This window comes from Neoarius graeffei, chromosome 10, assembly GCF_027579695.1.
Source record: "Neoarius graeffei isolate fNeoGra1 chromosome 10, fNeoGra1.pri, whole genome shotgun sequence".
NCBI classification, from domain to species: domain Eukaryota; kingdom Metazoa; phylum Chordata; class Actinopteri; order Siluriformes; family Ariidae; genus Neoarius; species Neoarius graeffei.
Window position 1 is genome coordinate 12,895,977 of NC_083578.1, and position 19,703 is coordinate 12,915,679.

Sequence of the window (19,703 nt, forward strand, 5' to 3'; positions counted from 1 at the left end):
GTGTACCCCGCCTTTCGCCCGTAGTCAGCTGGGATAGGCTCCAGCTTGCCTGCGACCCTGTAGAACAGGATAAAGCGGCTACAGATAATGAGATGAGATGAGATGCCCCCACAGCCGCTTATCCTGTTCTGCACAATGACCTGGCGACTTGTCCAGGGTGTACCCCACTTCTCACGGCTTGCCTGCGACCCTGTACAGGATAAGCGGTTACGGATCATGGATGGATGGATGGATGGATATAACCTCAGGTTTGGGGAACCTCATGGTCATGAATCAAAAGTGTCGACTCACTCTTTGGATTCACTTAACCGTGTTGGTTGGAAGGAACCGAGTCATTTAAGTGAGTCATCACGAACATCACGAAAGTAAAACCCGCCCTCTAGAGGGAAAAACCTTCCCCCTTCCCTCCCTCCCTCCTCCTCTCATCTGTCTCTCCAAGTGGTCTTCTTATCTGAGCGCTGCTGCTGCTGTGTGTATGTGTGTGCGTGTCTCCCCACGGTGTCCCTCAGCTGCTTCTCCGGATCATGGCGCTCCCGACGCGCTGCTTGTTGCTGCTGTTGCTGCTCGCGAGCTTCGGCGCGGTTTCTGCAGCCACCGAGTGGGACGCGGCGGACACGAGCTTGTACGCCGAGGTGGTGATGAGTTCTACAGAAGCGATCGACTACAAAGACCCGTGCAAAGCCGGTGAGGAGAAGTGAGCCTGCGGTGTTTGTTTACGCTTCGTGCGTGTTTTCTTTTCTTTTCTTTTTTCTTTTCTCTCCTCCTCTTTATCCTTCTCCTCCTTCTTCACTCCCCTCTTTTGCACGAGCCACGTAAGTAAGTGCGCGAGGTGACAGCAAGAAAAACGCAAAACAAACCAAAAAACAAAAAACATTCCAGCTGTTTGCGTGTGCATGTGGGCGCGCGCGCATGCATGCATGCATGCATGAATGTGCATTTACAATTATTATTATTATTATTATTATTATTTACTTTAAATTAGGTAAAGTTGCACGTAACACGACCTGAAAGTTTTTTTTTAATTTTTTAAAGAATTTTTAATTCCAGCTGTTTGCGTGTGCATGTGGGCGCGTGCGTGCATGCATGAACGAATGTGCATTTGCAATTATTATTATTATTATTATTATTATTATTATTATTATTATTATTATTTACTTTAAATTAGTTAAAGTTGCACGTAACACGACCTGAAAGGTTTTTTTTTTTTTTTAGAATTTTTAATTCCAGCTGTTTGCGTGTGCATGTGGGCGCGTGCGTGCATGCATGAATGAATGTGCATTTGCAATTATTATTATTATTATTATTATTTACTTTAAATTAGGTAAAGTTGCACGTAACACGACCTGAAAGGTTTTTTTTTTTAAATTTATTTATTTTTTGCCCGTTTTGTCTTGGATTGACTTTATCCTGGCTGTCAGTCAGATCAATAAGATAAGACATGGCACTTTATTCCAGTATTACTCTTACAAGTCAGAAACTTTTGTCATGCACTGATGCAACATCTAGTTTTTTTTTTTGGGGGGGGGGGGGTATTTTCTTTGATGTGGAACAGCCTTCACTCTCAGAAATCAAATCCTTTTATTTTCCTTGTCCCAAGCGTGTGGTTATCATTTACCTGGAAATGTGCATGTGCTGGCTGTATCTTTAATTTTCTTTTTTTTTTCTTAAAAAAGATGCATACCTAAGATATGAAACATGCTGGCATGGAAACAGCGACAAGCTTTATTTCCAAGTTTTCCTATTGTCCCTGATATACGAGATGATCTCATATATCATATATCGTATGTCCGATATTGCACCACATGCCTGTGAAGAGACGAAGCCAGGAGGGAAATTCTGCAGGAGATATTTATGATTTTGGAAAAATGAACAGGAACAAACATATTTGAAGTAAGAATTCCGTTCCTTAAATTCCAACGCTGCAAAGATTCGACTCCTAAGATGACCTAATTAACTCATATATCAATTTAATAAACATGCAACCGTGCCTCAAGGTCTCAATTAAGTTTCGTTCCCTGAGGTCCTCGTTACTGTTATTTCTGTCAGTTAATAGAGTAAATCTTTATACCATACAGTGGGTACAGTATTAATGTCTGGAGCTTTGGTTTATCTTCACAGCATCGAGTTGTTCAGCTCACGTCTGTCTCCAGTCAAGTCGATGATGGATTGATTTTTAAAGGATATTGCTTTGTTATTTGAGAGCCCCTCCCTCACCCCATCCAACGCAAGCGTCACGGACTTCAGAGATCTCGTCGTCTATTAACTTCTTTCCTGCTCCTGTCCTCCTCTGCGTCTTTCCCTCCCTCCTTCTCTTTCATCCTGCTCTTTTTCCTCTTTCATGGCCCGGCTTTCTGCCTTGTCCTCATTTGCAGCTGAATGGAAGCCCTTGGCTGTTCATTTTTACGTTTTCACCCCTTGGAAAAAAAAAAAAAAGGACAGGGTCTGTTATTACGAGTGGCTGTGGGACAAATTGGTATTCTGGTCACATGACATCAGTGTGACCCACCGATGACACGCCAAATATGTTGATCTTCCAGATGAGAATGAACTTCTTGGGGTTGCGGTTTTTGATTGGATTCGATTTGATATATTTTCAGCAGTGATTTTGCGTTTGTGTGTTTCCTCAGCTGCTGGAAGTTCCAGGACGCTTACATTTAGTCTTTTCTTAGCCGTGTTTGTCTATATGTTTGGCTTTGCATGCTGATTCTTGGCTACGTGCCGCAAAAACAATCCGATGTGATGTTTCAGCTGACGCTTAATTTATTTTCCTGCTTCGTAAGACGTAAACACATTCGAGGACGCAGCCAAAAAGAAGGCTAGTAAAAGCCTATGACTTTTTTTTTTTAACGTCCTCCTCTGTGTAAACAAGCATGTTCTCACTGAGCATCACAGCCTCCCTCTCGTCCTCGTGTAGTCAGCCTGACGTGTCCACTCAGAAGCTCCGTATTGCCAAATCTGCACTAATGACACACAGGAAGAAATGAATTCACAGTGGGGGGCTTTAACAGGAAAATAATTAATAACTGGGTGCTGTGATGTGCGCTTACATCATCCCGGAAGTTAATTATTTTCCTATAACTGCAGTGTTTTTTATTTCTGTTTGGTATTTTCAACATACATTTCGTTTTGATTACGAACTTTAAGTAATTAAAGCAGATTTTTATTTGTTTATACAGTAGTTACATTTAAAGGAGAACTGAAGTCATTTTTAAACTTGCTTTATTTCTTAATTAACGTGTTATTCAATTATGTTTTCAGTTTTAGTAACCTTATATCGTGACTGGTATTGGCAAATAATTTCAATTAAATATTATACTGGCGGCACGGTGGTGTAGTGGTTAGCGCTGTCGCCTCACAGCAAGAAGGTCCTGGGTTCGAGCCCCGGGGCCAGCGAGGGCCTTTCTGTGGAGTTTGCATGTTCTCCCCGTGTCCGCGTGGGTTTCCTCCGGGTGCTCCGGTTTCCCCCACAGTCCAAAGACATGCATGTTAGGTTAACTGGTGACTCTAAATTGAGCGTAGGTGTGAATGTGAGTGTGAATGGTTGTCTGTGTCTATGTGTCAGCCCTGTGATGACCTGGCGACTTGTCCAGGGTGTACCCCGCCTTTCGCCCGTAGTCAGCTGGGATAGGCTCCAGCTTGCCTGCGACCCTGTAGAAGGATAAAGCGGCTAGAGATAATGAGATGAGATGAGAGATATTATACTTATCGGCCTATTCGGTTTTTAGCCGTGTTGAATTTAGTTCGTTTGGTCCACGACAGGCGTCGCTTATCCGCGCGATCTTCACGAGACTTGTGCGAGACTTCGAAACGTGAAGTGTCAGCCAGGTGTCTGTGCCGCCATTTTGAAAACTGTTTTCCAAACGAAATATTGCACAAAAACGAGTTTAAATGACGATTACTGCCGACTTTTTTCAAACTTTGCTGATTGCGATCAAAACAAACAAAACTTCCGGCTTGATTCCATCAGCATTCGAAAGAGGGCGCGCGCGTCTTTTGACAACGTTGGCAGATGTCGGTCACTTTGATTTCCGCCGTACGTTTTACTTCCGTCCTACGATGTCTCGCACAGGTCTCAACGAATCTCGTTTACGGCCGTTGCTTTGACATATGGACTGATATATTACAGAGCATATTTCAAACACTCATAACTTGCTATAGCAGCGACAAAATAGCGATCAAAAATGCATTCCTATATTTAATAAAATGAGAAATAGAATTTTGATAATAAAAAAAATTACCTTCAGTTCCCCTTTAATGCCCACAAGGCAAGTTAGTTCCTGGTATCACTGACATCACAGCAGTTATTACATGGTTCTTTTTTGACGTTAATAAAACAAACAAAAAATGAAGCTCGAAGACTTGACTGTGGTGGGAAACTTTCACTCTTACAAAGCGCTGATGTCTCCTTCCATAAACGTTCAATAATTGTCTCCTCAGAGAAAATCTCACAATGCGAACAACTGTTTCTATTTTCTTAAAAACAAAATGGTACAGTACGTTCCTGTGAATGAGTCCTTACTATAGAAACAATAACATCCAGGAACGAATATGAATTAGAACTGGAACGATTGTCCAAGCTGCTGTTATAGAAAACTAATCAACACCTTCTCTTCTGACCAAACAGATCCGACAATTCGACATGGTATAATAAACACTTGGCACAAGAGAATTGGGATCAGACCCTGCACCTTTTCAAAAATTTTTGACGAGGTTTGTGACTACAGAATAAAAAGCAAACCAGCAAACCATCCCGTTGGCTTGGATATGAGATTATTCTGTCCTTTCATGTCTGTCCTGTCCCAGGGGACTGATGGGAAAGTGCTTGAGAGTGTCCGTGCCGCAGTGGAGGTTAGGACAGGGCAGCTCAGCGTGCCTTGGACATCGGAGCCCAGATGGTGTGTTTACACACACTCAGGGTTGAGCGGCCTCGAGTTCCTCGTCTCCTGTTTGACAAACAGTCCTCGCACTTGCTGCTCATTGATCTGCTTGTGCAATCATGTTCCTGTGCTTTCAGAGAAACCAAAACAAGCACTAAAACCCCATTTCCTGGGGCAATTCTTGGACCCTGTGGATTCAGTTATCTTAAATTGAACGTTTCTTTTTTTTTTTACTCACTCACTCACTCACTCACTCACTCACTCACTCACTCACTCACTTACTTCTTTCGATTGTTGGAAAAAAACAAAGTTAAATTACTGGAAGTGTAGCACAGAGCTTGGCTACCGTGATATTTCGGCATATCTCTGATGCTTTACAAGTTTCACTGGTTTCCTCTGGTTACTATGGTGATCTGAACGACATCCTGAATATCTGATCCGTGGTGGACGATGGTCCAGAAAATGGTCCAGAATGCTGAAGGTTACAGTCTGATTGCTTCTCCACACTTCTGTGACACGGTGAGTTTTGGGAGCAAGATGCAGTCACTGGATGTGAAAGAGTTTTGTGTGAAGCACTCAGTGCTACGTAAACCAGAGACTCTGGTGTGTTTGCTGACAGGCTGCAAGAAAGGATCTGTGGTTGGTCACCTGCTGTGTCAGTCAGATGACCTCTTTCTGTAAAACGTGTGGTTTTGTACTGCGTTTACTGAAGAAACATAGCAGATTCTCTATTAGAGATGGGGGGGAAGAGAGACACAGACAGAGGGAGAGAGAGACATTGAAAGAGAGAGACAAGGAGGGGAGACACTGAAAGGGAGAGAGAGACGGAGAGAGAGAGAGAGGGAGGGAGAGACACGTAAAGAGAGACAAGGAGAGGAAGACACAGGGAGGGAGAGAGACACAGGGAGGGAGAGAGACACATGGGGAGAGAGAGAGACGCACACAGACACAAGGAGGGAGGGAGAGCAAGAGACATTGGAGGGAGAGACACAGACAGAGGGAGAGAGAGACATTGAAAGAGAGAGACAAGGAGGGGAGACACTGAAAGGGAGAGAGAGACGGAGAGAGAGAGAGAGAGGGAGGGAGAGACACGTAAAGAGAGACAAGGAGAGGAAGACACAGGGAGGGAGAGAGACACGGGGAGGGCGAGAGACACATGGGGAGAGAGAGAGAGACGCACACAGACACAAGGAGGGAGGGAGAGCAAGAGACATCGGAGGGAGAGACACACACACACAGGGAAGGACAGAGACACACAGGGAGGGAGAGTGAGAGCCATGGGGGGAGAGAGAGAGGCACACACACAGGGAGGGAGGGAGAGAGAGACACACACAGGGAGGGAGATAGGGAGAGAGACAGAGAGACATATGGAGGGAGAGAGAGAGAGATGTAGGTAGGGAGAGAGAGACAGGGAGGGAGAGAGACAGAGGGGGAGAGAGACACAGAGGAAGGGAGACATGGGGGGAGAGAGACACAGAGGGGAAGAGAAACGTGTGGGGGGGAGAGACACCCAGGGAGGGAGACAGACATGGAGAGAGACACATGGGGGGAGAGAGAGAGACAGACGGGGGGAGAGGGACACACACAGAGAGAGAGAGAGAGAGGGAGGAAGGAAGGGAGAGACACAGGGAGGGAGAGAAACAAGGAGAGGGACAAACACAGGGAGGGAGAGAGACAAGGAGGAGAGAAAGGGAGAGAGACAAGGAGGGTTGGAGAGACATGTAGGGAGAGAGACAAGGAGGGGGAGAGAGAGGGAGAGAGAGAGAGAGACGTAGGGAGAGAGGCACACAGGGAGGGAGGGGGAGAGAGGCACACAGGGAGGGAGGGGGAGAGAGGCACACAGGGAGAGAAACACATGGGGAGAGAGACGGAGAGAGACAGACGGGGGCATGAGGGAGAGAGACAGAGGGAGGGGGAGAGTGAGAGAGAGAGAGAGAGAGAGAGACACACACGGAGGGAGATAGGGAGAGAGACAGAGAGACACATGGAGGGAGAGAGAGAGAGACGTAGGGAGGGAGGGAGAGAGAGAGACGGACGGAGGGAGGGAGGGAGACATGGGGGGAGACAGACACAGGGGGAGAGAAACGTGTGGGGGGGAGAGACACCCAGGGAGGGAGACAGACATGGAGAGAGACACATGGGGAGAGAGAGAGACAGACGGGGGGAGAGAGACACAGAGAGAGAGAGAGAGGGAGGAAGGAAGGAAGAGAGAGACACACAGGGAGGGAGAGAAACAAGGAGAGGGACAAACACAGGGAGGGAGAGAGAGAGACAAGGAGGAGAGAAAGGGAGAGAGAGAGAGACACACACAGGGAGGGAGAGAGATAAGGAGGGTTGGAGAGAGACAAGGAGGGGGAGAGAGAGGGAGAGAGAGACGTAGGGAGAAAGGCACACAGGGAGGGAGGGGGAGAGAGACACGTAGGGAGAGAAACACATGGGGAGAGAGAAAGACAGAGAGGGGGAGAGAGACAGAGAGAGACAGACGGGGGCATGAGGGAGAGAGACAGAGGGAGGGGGAGAGTGAGAGACAGACAGAGAGAGAGAGAGAGAGAGAGATGCCTGGGTAATACTATAAATGTGTGTGATCATGCCAGTAAAGCTTACTGAATTGAATTTAGAGAGAGAGAGAAAGTCAGAGAGACACAGAAGAGACAGTTGAGGCAGTTTTTGCAAAGCTCAAGGTTTGGCTTGGGAGAGTAGTACTGCCATAACCGTGGCTGTATTTGTGACATTTTTGACATATTTCTGTTTTGTTTTTCTTCTCTATGGCTCTCAGTAAAGCTTCGAACATTTTTAATCCGAATCGAAGGTTAGTGTTAATGTTAAAGTCAGAGCTACGCTATTATCATTCTAAAGATCTTGACCTGCTTTCATCTGTTTTACAGATGTCCTCCAAGTGCTTGAGGGAAACGGCTCTTTAACACACACACACACACACACACACACACACACACACACACACACACACACACTTCTGTGTAATGTTTCCTGTCCCTCTTTAGTGCTCCAGTTCTCAGACACATACACACACTCTTTCCTTGTGTGGTTTTTAATAATGGACAGAGGATGAGACACTTTGACCTGAAACTCCGTTACAGCATTCACCCCAAAAATGTGTTCCAGTCTCTCTCTGGTTTTCCACCAGATGCTCTGGGTGCAGGGAGGAAAACCACAAGGGTGAACAGCTGAGGTCAGTGCCAGAGCGAGTGGCATCATGCAGTCTTGCAGTTCTACTCTTGTGCCAGAGTGGCAAAAAGGGGGAGGGGGGGGGGGAGAGAAACAAACATATACACAGATGCATAGAGCAAGTCAGACAAACCGAGAGTGATGGAGACAGAGAGAACGACAGATTGAGACACTGAGCTCACGACAGATTGAGAGAGAGAGCCTGAGAGCAAGAGACACTGAGAGAGCGATATGTGGAGAGAGATGGAGACACAAAGAGAGAGAGTTTCACTCGGAGAGACCCATAGAGAGATAGTGAGAGAGACAGATGCATAGAGAGGCACACTAAAAGAGACAAAGACAGAGAGTGAGACACATGGAGACAGACAGTGAGGGACACCGAGAAAGAAAGGTATGTAGAGAAATGCACAAAAACAGAGAGACACATGGGCCCACTAAAAGAGGCACAGACACAGAACAAGACACATGAAGAGAGACACTCAAGAACAGATATGTAAAGAGAGACACAGAATGAGATGTGTGATAAGAGACACTGAGAGACACACAAAAAGAGACAGTGAGAGATACAGAGAAAGATGTATGTAGAGAGACACACAAAAAGAGAGACACAGATGGAGTGAGACACAAAGAGAGACATTCAAAGACAGATATGTAAAGAAATGCACAAAAAGAGAGAGACAGAGAGACACACACACACAGGATAAGACACATGAAAAGAGACACTCAAAGACACTGAGAGACACAGAAAGAGAGACAGATGGAGTGAGACACGAAGAGAAACATTCAAAAACAGATGTGTAAAGAAATGCACAAAGAGAGAGAGAGACACACACAGGATAAGACACATGAAAAGAGACATTCAAAGACACTGAGACACACAGAAAGTGAGACGAAGACAAACATTCAAAAACAGATGTGTAAAGAAATGCACAAAGAGAGAGAGACACACACACATACACAGGATAAGACACATGAAAAGAGACACTCAAAGACACGGAGGGACACAAAAAGAGAGACAGCTGCATAGAGAGACACAGATGGAGTGAGACACAAAGAGAGACATTCAAAAACAGATATGTAAAGAAATGCACAAAGAGAGAGAGAGACGCACACAGAATAAGACACATGAAAAGAAACACTCGGAAAGACACTAAAGGACACACAAAAAGAGAAGCGGAGCAGAAGAGACAGAGAGGAGAGCCTAGAGAGGAGCACACACCAGAGAGAAACTGAGAGAGTGAGACAGAATGACTGTTAAGTCTTATCCTTACAATCAACTTGTGTCTTCATACTTCTGTAGAGTGTTTAGAGTGATTTTGTCAGTGTGTGATGATCTGCTGGAGGTTAAAGAAGATGCCAAGTGATGTTTCGAGCCCACATTGTGAACGAGAAAAACAATGTGTTCTCTATAGAAAATGTCTCTCATTCCCAAGAGATTTGCATCTGCATTCACTGAGTGAAACTATTGTCCCCTTTGTGCTCATCTGTCCGCGCCTGATATGGACAGCTGTGAGATAAAGACAGTAAAAAAAAAAGAAGGGAAACCTTAATTGCTTCATTTTGATAAAAACACCACAACTTGAGCTTCCAGTCATTTTCGAGCTGTTTTATGTGAAATCTCAGCAAATGGAGCGCTACGTCGTCTGCTCGAAAAAGCTGAATCCGTAATAATGTAAGCTTCCAGGAGGGAACGCATTCCAGCAGCTCTTTAAAGATCATGCAGGATAAGGACGGAGCTTTCATTTTGTTTGAGAAGAAAAATCAGTTTGACTCTTCATCTGATACAGTTCTTTCCTAAACAGAGTTGACGGTTGTGTTCTTGTTGATCATAATTGCGGCTACTAAGTAAGGCGTATAACATGAGATCGTTTGGCGTTACAGCAAAGTTGGTTTGACTTTTTTTTTTTTTTCCTCTCCACTTCATGGACTGTTTCGTTCCTTTTATCCTGCAGCAGTTTGCTGATTTGCAATAGTTTACAAATTAAAGAACGACACGTGAGGCTACTTGTCAGATTATAGTTACGTTTAATGTTATGAAAAGCATGCAATCCTGTTATCACGCGTTATAGCCAGGGCTTTGAACCAGAATTTTTTTCCTATTGGTTCGTTCCGAACAGAAACGGAATTTTAACGTTTCCGGTTTTGGGTTCCACCATTAAATAGACGTTCCCGAACCGGTTAGAACAAAAAAATTTCGTTCCCGGAACGGTTAATTACGTTCCCTGTCAGCTGTTTAACAAATGGCTATAAAATTATGTCTCTGTCTCATCCAGCTTAAGCCAAATGTAGGCTAATTCTATTACAACCTTCATTAAATAAGACAAGAAATAATTCAAAACAATTATTATTTCAAATGTTGGCGATTTGGATTCTCAGTATGTCTTCCCATCTACACAAACAGAAAAAGTGCCAAAAATGAAAGAGAATTTGTTTAGTGTGTTACCAAAGGCTAGTCAGGCCCTATGCATTGATAGGCTAACAGAGGTTAACGTCATTTAATGTTCGCGAGCCTCTCATTAATGTGGACAAATATATTGATATCGTGTTTGAAATTGACTTTTTTGAATAACGATAGACTGCAATATTTACCTTTTATTTAAGATGTAGAGACGTGATAGTAGTCCACCCTCCCGCTCTCTACATTCAGTCAGTGAACGTCACACAGGAAGTGAACCCCAGCGGGTCATAGAAACTTGCGCAGGAGAAGAATGACTTTTTTTATTTGTAGGCTACGGAAACTTTGAGGAACGAAATAAAAACCGGTATTAACCGGTTACCATTATTTTTAATAAGCGTTTCTGTTCCGGAACATAAAAAATAATAAAGTTTCTGGTTTCATTTCTGTTTCATGTGAAATAGAAAAAGTTCCCGGTTTTCGTTTTCGTTCCTTGAACCAGTTCAAAGCCCTGGTTATAGCAGCTATAAACAGTTGCTGATACTGGAGACTCCTTCCAAAAATGCAAAATAAACGTCTCCTCATTGAAAACATCAACATATCAGCATATAATTACTCACCATCAGAGAGCCATGTTGTCTATCTTCTGTCAAAACGAGCTTTCAATACAATAGCACATTATTATTATTATTATTATTATTATTATTATTATTGGGGCGGCACGGTGGTGTAGTGGTTAGCGCTGTCGCCTCACAGCAAGAAGGTCCTGGGTTCGAACCCCGGGTCCGGCGAGGGCCTTTCTGTGTGGAGTTTGCATGTTCTCCGCGTGTCCGCGTGGGTTTCCTCCGGGTGCTCCGGTTTCCCCCACAGTCCAAAGACATGCAGGTTAGGTTAACTGGTGACTCTAAATTGAGCGTAGGTGTGAATGTGAGTGTGAATGGTTGTCTGTGTCTATGTGTCAGCCCTGTGATGACCTGGCGACTTGTCCAGGGTGTACCCCGCCTTTCGCCCATAGTCAGCTGGGATAGGCTCCAGCTTGCCTGCGACCCTGTAGAAGGATAAAGCAGCTAGAGATAATGAGATGAGATGAGATTATTATTATTATTATTATCAGAGCTCCTTGCGTGAGAATCAGAGCCCCATACTTAAGAGAAATGCAGCGACCTGATTATTGATGGCATAACTGTACAACATCCGTATGTACATGTACTACCACAGGGAACCCACCCAGAAGTACAAGACAATGACCGTAGGTCAATGAACACTTGACCACGGGACAATAAAATTTACATAAGATAGATGGGTTTTTAATCCAGCACTTATTTTTAATTTACTTTTTTTTTTAAAATGACGTGGGATTATTTACCAACACATTTTATGGAAAATATTGATGACAGTTTCATATAAAATGAGTTCATATAGTTTATTATTGGACGTTGGACTTGTTGGACAATTGTTGGACAAAAAGTTTGTCATGTTAGGGCAGTAGACGGATGTATGTTCCTGAAGAGTTTTATTGAAAGCACGCTAGCAAACAGGTCCAAAATGTAGACACAGGCAGTGGTCAACCAAGGCACAGATAGAATATCAGAGGTAATATAATACTCAAAGTCCAAAAACACAAACAGGGTCAAAACCAGAAAAGTGATACAAAATACAAGGCTTGGTAAGATCAGATGCAGGGTACAGAGCGTATACTTTGCAAAGTCTGTGTGTTACTGAGACTCCTTATAGGTATATGCTGTGATTGCACTCTTATCAGGAACAGGTGCATGGTAATTAGGCCTAATGGTGCTGTGTGTGCGCCAGCATGTGTAGATGTGACCGATGTAACCAGACAACTGTTTGACATATCAAGTTTGATATTTGATGGTAACTATATAGTCATGACATAAGGCAGGCTTGTAGTACTCGAGTCCGGCTTGTGCCCTAATTTTAAGGACTCGTGACTTGACTTGGACTTGAGCATTGAAGACTTGGACTCAGACTCGTGCATTAACTCCATTCGGACTTGTAAATTGGAGACGAGGGCTCTGATTTTTTTCTTTATTTTTTGTAGCATGCCATAATAATTTGGCATAAGATATTTATATCTACATTAATTTTTATACTAATTTTGTGCAAGAGAATGCACATTCACCTGTTCATACGTCATGTTCAGGAGCAAACTAACGTTAATGGCGCTAAAATGCCTGTAGAGAACGCCCCTAGGATTGTTCGCTTTGCTTATACAGACTTCTCGTGCAGTGGGAAAAAATGCACTGCTACTGTATGTGTTCCATATGTAGAAGAACTATCGAGGAGACGACGGGGACAACCTCGAACTTCAATCGTCATTTGGCAAGACTCCACCCAGAGAAGGAAGTGACACGCTTTGTTAATTGCTCTGTTGATAGCGGGGCTTGCTTGTTGAGCGATGAACTAGCTAGTGTTAACCCTCTCTCATGTTATTTGCCCTGCTGATAGTGGGCGGGGCTTGCTGAGCGATGAACAAGCTTTTTATCTGTAGCCTGTTAACTAAGGTGGGGTTTACATTAGACCGTATCAGCGATCATCAGATTAACGTTTTTAAAACGATTAGTGTGCACACAGCAACGCCAATACACGATTCGCGTGCACACAGCAACGCCAATACACGGATACGCTCGGCTCCGCAGGCATCCTGCGCTCCAAATCACTCCACCCTGAACAGCGAGTGCCCTCTGGAGGGTGCGCACTCCGGCCCTGCGCAGCTCACAGAGCGCGCGAGTGAAGTGCACGAGCAGTGATTTGGGACTGAGCCGCTGTGTGTGTGATCCCAGTGCATATCGGGCATGCGTGTCACTTACCACTTGCAAGTGGAAGGATGGCAAGCCTAAAGACAGTCATAACTACACAATGGGCAGTATTTGCATCAGGATTTGCAGTATTTTCATACTTTTATACTCTTTAATGAAAGGTGATACAAGGCGGAAGTCCGCGCCGTTTTTCAGCAGTCGCGTCACATGACCAACGCCAGCGAATCAGGAAGGTGGATGTCACAGTGACGTTGTCCAATGACGACGCCAGCTAGAGCTCAGCACAGCGTATCCGCGTATTCTCAATGTTTACACAGCACTGGACCAGACACGATCTGGATTGAATACATGGACCCTGGCGGATTCCCGTTTCCCAGCGTTTCCAGGCGTTTTAATGTAAACGGACAGTGCATCCGCGAAGAAAACGAGACAGATACGGTCTAATGTAAACTTGGCCTAAAATGGGGCAGTCGAGCAGGAACATTAGTCCAACACAGTAGCAGAGACGCTTTCACATAAAGGCAGCAACAGCCACCGTCAAATGGTGCGATTGGAGTCTTGTTCTCGGACTCGACTTGAAATTTTCTTTAATGACTTGAACTTGACTCGGACTTGAACACTAGGGACTCGAGACTGGACTCGGACTCAAGGTTTAGTGACTCGACTACAACACTGATATAAAGTAAAGGTGCTGGTTCACTGCTGTCCACCAGGCACCCAGCAGAGTCACACCATAATAATTGTGCTGGTGGTGTCAAAGAAAGGAATAAATATGTATTCGTAACTGCGATACGTATTTCATTATTGGTCTCACTGTTACAAGACAATGCAGCAAAATACACCACATGACACAATTCGATGGTTCATTCATGGTGCTATATTATTATTCTATTCAGGTTGATTTTGTGTCCTTGCAAATATTTTGCTCATGTAGTCAAAGGGAGCTCCACTTTTAGCCAGTGTGTAAATATCTATATTATTATTGTCATATTATGGGTCTGTGTAGGCAATAATTTAAGCGAGCCATCTCCTCTATCCATGAATGTCCTGTGCAAAATGGCTTGCTCGTGTTAAGACATCATCGCCTGGTTTCCAGCTGTTCGAATACAACGTGATGTAATTAGAATTTGAACAGAACCACCTGTTTTTGGGCTGTACTCCCTCGCTCGCTCACTCACTAAGTGCCGTTTCCATTCGGTCCGGTCCTGGCAAGCATTCCTAGCTTGTTTTTACCCATCATCCCTTTGCATCTGTGGAGGGTTTAATTTGCTCTTGGGAGATGTAACGTAAAGAGAGAGACAATCGTACCATGGCACTTATGCAAAGGCATTTCCTTTTTGACTGGATGTTTTCGCAAGGGATTCGCTCTCAGCTGGTGTGGTTATTTTATGTACGCCCTTTACAGGAAATGTTGCTTGGCCAGTACAGTAAATAAAAATGATGCATGAGTGGCAGGGCTATGATGAGTAATGAAGATTTGTTGTATGTAGCAAACAAGCTGAAGTGAATACAACACTTTGGGTCTCACATCACAACATCTGGATCTCCTTCCAAGTACTAAGATTAATTTGAGCTTAGGGTTTGTTTGTGCATCACATAATGCTTTAGTAGAGCCATTTCTAAGAAACTGAGGAGATCTTGTTTGACTTGCCGTATTCTCTTTAAAAAAAATCAGAGAAGTCACAAAGTGAGTTACTAAGTTTACAAAAAGCTAATAAGGAATGGATAAAAGCATGCTGATGTTTGAGGAAAAACATATCATTGATAGGATCAAGTTTTTTAGGAGATGTTTGTTTAACATTTGTGGAAGGTGTAGAAGATGTCCGTGCTTCTAAATAGTAGGTTTTCCACCATAGGAAAGTCCTCAGGACAGAAGACTTTGCACTTTCTGGTTTTTCAGTAACATGACAAGCTGCTTTGTTTTTTCTTTTCTTATTGACTTCAAAAAAGAGAAGCAGGTTTGGGTCATTAAAGGTCACTGGTTTGATTCCCTGTACCAACAAGGAATGGCTGAAATTGCCCTTGAGCAAGGCACCGGACCCCCACTGGCTGGTTGTATGTCGCTCTGGGTAAGAGCGTCTGCTTAATGTCTAATGTAATAATGTACCACGTGGTAACAGTAGCATCGCTTCATCACACCATTCTGTTGTCGATTATTTCCCTATAATGGCACAAACCCAGAGTGTTTGATTCCATACTCATCAAAGTCTACACATGGCATAAGCAAAGAAAGACAAGACCTGATGAAAGAGACAGCAAAGAAGAAGAGGAGGAGGTGGAGAAGGAGACGTCTACAGACTGTAGGTTATTCAGTGTGTGCCAGCTTTGGCCAGTTCAGACGTCTGAGACTAACCCGGCTGCGTCGGCCGGCTGACGTGACAGCAGGTCATTCAGGGTTCTCTTGGCTAACTCACCACAGCTTGTTTACACTGCTTAGAGCTGCCGGTATTCCCTCCAGCTGATCCGGGACCAGTTTTATTCCACTGCTTGAGACTAGGATTAGGACTGACGGTCTGAATCATGTGTATAGCCTTTAACAGGCACTCATGGGTGCAAAAGTTTGTATACCTTTAAGAAGAACATGATCCATTCAGAGATGTCCACAAGCACCGGTGACCAGCACTTTTCTCCACCTACACAGATGGTCTGCATCGGCTACTTGATCCCAGAAGAAAATTTAAACTTGCCTTTCAGTGTTCAATCGATTTTATATCTTCTCCACTGCCCATAATTTGCTGCAAATCCAATTATTTCACCACGAAATTGTCTTCGATTCGGGTCAAGCATCACCGGAAGCGACGCCATATTTGTTGATTGATCCTCGTGCTCTGATTGGCGGAGCCGGACCATGTGACCACGTCGTAGCTTATGTAGTTATGTTACAGAGCCAGGCAGCGTACTACAGAGGGTAACTGCGAAAGACAAGCACACACACATCTGGAGGGACATTTCATACATATTTTACAGGGAAATGGTTCATAATTTATTAGCTGAGAATGCACCAGAAGGCATGTAAATTTCAAAATTTTCTTGGGGGGCATGCCCCGAAACCCCCCTAGCATTAGTGCCTTAGCATTAGCCGCCTCCTACTCTTTTGTTTTTAGCCGGCTACTTCAGATTTTCTGGAGAACCCCGATATTGTCTTGAAGAGAGAGGAATCTGGTGAGGGAACGACTGTTTATATCTACTATAACATACGAAACAGGTACATAACATAGCAACAGGTACATAAACATAGCAAACAGGTACGAACTTGTTTCACAGATGATCCGCAAAGTTAAATGTAACTTAAAATGGTAAAAAAAAGCACAGTGTGTTGGTTATTCGTTATTTAAATATTGGAATATTTGGCAAATTGCTGGGGCGGCACGGTGGTGTAGTGGTTAGCGCTGTCGCCTCACAGCAAGAAGGTCCGGGTTCGAGCCCCGTGGCCGGCGAGGGCCTTTCTGTGCGGAGTTTGCATGTTCTCCCCGTGTCCACGTGGGTTTCCTCCGGGTGCTCCGGTTTCCCCCACAGTCCAAAGACATGCAGGTTAGGTTAACTGGTGACTCTAAATTGAGCGTAGGTGTGAATGTGAGTGTGAATGGTTGTCTGTGTCTATGTGTCAGCCCTGTGATGACCTGGCGACTTGTCCAGGGTGTACCCCGCCTTTCGCCCGTAGTCAGCTGGGATAGGCTCCAGCTTGCCTGCGACCCTGTAGAACAGGATAAAGCGGCTAGAGATAATGAGACGAGATGAGATGGCAAATTGCTGTAGTATAAGAGAAATATAACAGCACATCCAGGAATGTTATGAGAAAATAATCAACGTCGGAGTAGTAACAGTATCACACACTTTACTGTGGTTTATTTTCCAATAACAGCACGTCCAGCTGCGTTTTATTTCTTACCTATTGGTGTGGATGCGTCCGTTCTAGTACCACCATTACAGACTGCTTGAACAGTCTTTGCTCATTCTGGAGACTTCTTTTAAGTTTTCAAGCTGTTTTTGCCTTAGATTTTGGATCATTGTCTTGTTGTAAGATACCCCCACCTTCCTTTTGTAACTTAACACACCTTTTATTTTTGGCGATTAAATAGTTAATAAAGAAAAAAAATGTTTCCTTTCTTCCACCGTTAGGAGGTCCACTTCTCCTAAGATGGATAGACCTGTATGTTTTTCACCCTGGGTAAAGGAGTAAGAGTTAACATAGTCCAAGGATGACGTGTGTTCTTGGCGGATGGTTTTATAAAGCTACATAATTAAGTTTGTCAGCAAGTCTTATCTCACATGCTAAATCCAAGCCCATGCCTCAAAACCCATCCACTGGGAAAGAAAGTTTCTTTCAGGCTGTATATTTAATTTTTTTATCTGACAGATGAACTGTATTATGATGATGATATATCACACCACATGTTTTCAGTAAGTCTTGGATTAGACATAATTTTGGCCAGGGCTTTGTAAATTAACAAATGAAGTGTTTGAATGACTAAGGTTGCCCCCTTAGCACCCCTCTTATTCCAGCAAAGACACAGCAGGACTCTAAAAACACTCTGCAGCCCACTCTGTTAAAGCATATATGTGTATGTTTAATAAGGATCGAAAACGCACATACCTATCTTACAGTGCAAAAGTTTACGCCCCCATGATTTAAGTGGAGAAAGGACGATTCGGACACTTCACTCCCTACACAGACTAATTTAGTAATCAAACACACACAAATTCCCATGCATAGATGTGCGTGATGCAAGCCTGGGGATGTTCTTGTTCTTTAGGTCGTTACAAAAACAAGAAAGCGTGCAAGGGCTGGTAATTTCCATTTAGCAGCAACTTTTTTTGCTAAATTGATGGAAATACATATGCCATTTATTCATCTTGCTCCAATTTACCTCCTACTGAAGGTTACGAACGTTGCAGTAGTGCGTTTTCGGCTAAACGAAGACAGGCGCCATGCAATTCATTAACAAGAACAATATGCTTTGTTGTCAGTAGGGAAACAACCCTGAAAGCCATGGGACCGCACAAATTTACTCACCTCTTTTACAGCTAATTAGGCCCAGTAATTAGAGTGCAAACTGACAGGGGTCTTGATCTGCAGCGTCAGCCCAAGCTGTGTAAGAAGCCACCTCTAAACGTATTCGCTTTATGTAGGAGAGAATTTAACATACGGTTTGAGGTGTTGACATCGATACCGAGAACAACCAACAAGCACGCCAAGAAAATCTGTTTGTAAATTGTAATGAGCATCACTTTGAGTAAATCAGTGATTAAAATCTTCACGTGTGTTTCATATCCGAACAGCCCTGAAAACCAAATTTGTAGGTAAATAAATTTTCCCCACTGTGTTGTTCGAAGACAGAGAGTTTACGAGTATTTTTGCAAAATAACGTATTTGCTTATTTATGGCAACTCTTGGTGCTCAAGCTTTAATTCTTTGCTGGCGCAGTGGGTATTGTTGCTTCACAGCTTCAGGGTCCCTGGTTTGATTCTGAGCTGGAGGTACTGCCTATCCAGAGTCAGAGTCACATGGTTCTGCAGAAAATCTGAAGTAGTCAACTAAAAAAAAAAAAAGTAGTAGGCGGCTCTGGAATTTGCGGCGGCAAATTTGCTAGCTAATGCTAGGGGGCCCTTCCAGAAAATTTTGAAATTTACACGCCTTCTGGTGCACTCTTAGTGAATAAATTACTAACCAATTCTCTGTAAAATACTTGCAAAATATGTATGAAATTTCCCTTCAGATGTATGTGTGTTTGGCTTTCTCAGTTCCCCTCTGTAGTACGCTGCCTGGCTCTGTAACATAACTACATGCGCTACGGCGTGGTCACGTGGTCCGGCTCAGTCAATCAGAGCGCAAGAATTGATCAACAAATGACATTGCTTCTGGTCATGCTAGACCTGAATTGAAGACAATTTTGTGGTAGAATAATTGGATTGGCAGCAAATTATGGGCAGCAGAGATGATATAAATCGCTTGAAAATTGAAAGGCAAGTTTTTTATTTTTTTTTCTGGGAGTGAGTAGCCGACGCAGACTGTCTGTGTAGGCGGAGAAAACCGTCGGTCGCCGGCACTTGTGGACATCTCTGGAGTCACATTCAACATGTTTTCTGACCTCACTACCAGTGTTCTTGGAATAGACCATGTTCGCATTGCATAAAGCAATTATTAATTAAAGACTTGAAAGTGTTAAAAGGCACAGTATTAATGGTTAATTCCATAGTACTAATGAAAAGTTGTATAACGTAATATATTTTATGTAAGTGCTAGATCTCAACCATTTAGAAAAAATGATTTGAAAGCATAAAAATGCTTAACCAAGTTACTCATCTCATGACACGTAATAAATTTTTAAAACCTTGGTCAGGTCTCGGAAAGGCATGCATGTCAGTCTTGTTTGATGGTGTGTTGGATCAATAGTTCTTTGTGTTGGCAGTAATTGGGTTGTTTGCAGTAATGGGGGTGCTATGGCTGGACTGACATCGGCCACTTTT

The 19,703-nt window shown here is 43.8% G+C and overlaps 1 protein-coding gene across 1 annotated transcript in view; it reads left to right on the forward strand.

Annotated features, from left to right (window-relative positions):
• The first annotated feature begins 442 nt into the window (after positions 1-442).
• Positions 443-19,703, forward strand: part of bmp1a (bone morphogenetic protein 1a) — a 169,187-nt gene continuing 149,926 nt past the window's right edge. Inside the window, exon 1 of the mRNA XM_060931318.1 lies at positions 443-684. Within this exon, the coding sequence (XP_060787301.1) occupies positions 525-684 (160 nt within the window). The 5' untranslated portion in view covers positions 443-524. The remainder of the gene's footprint in view (positions 685-19,703) is intronic.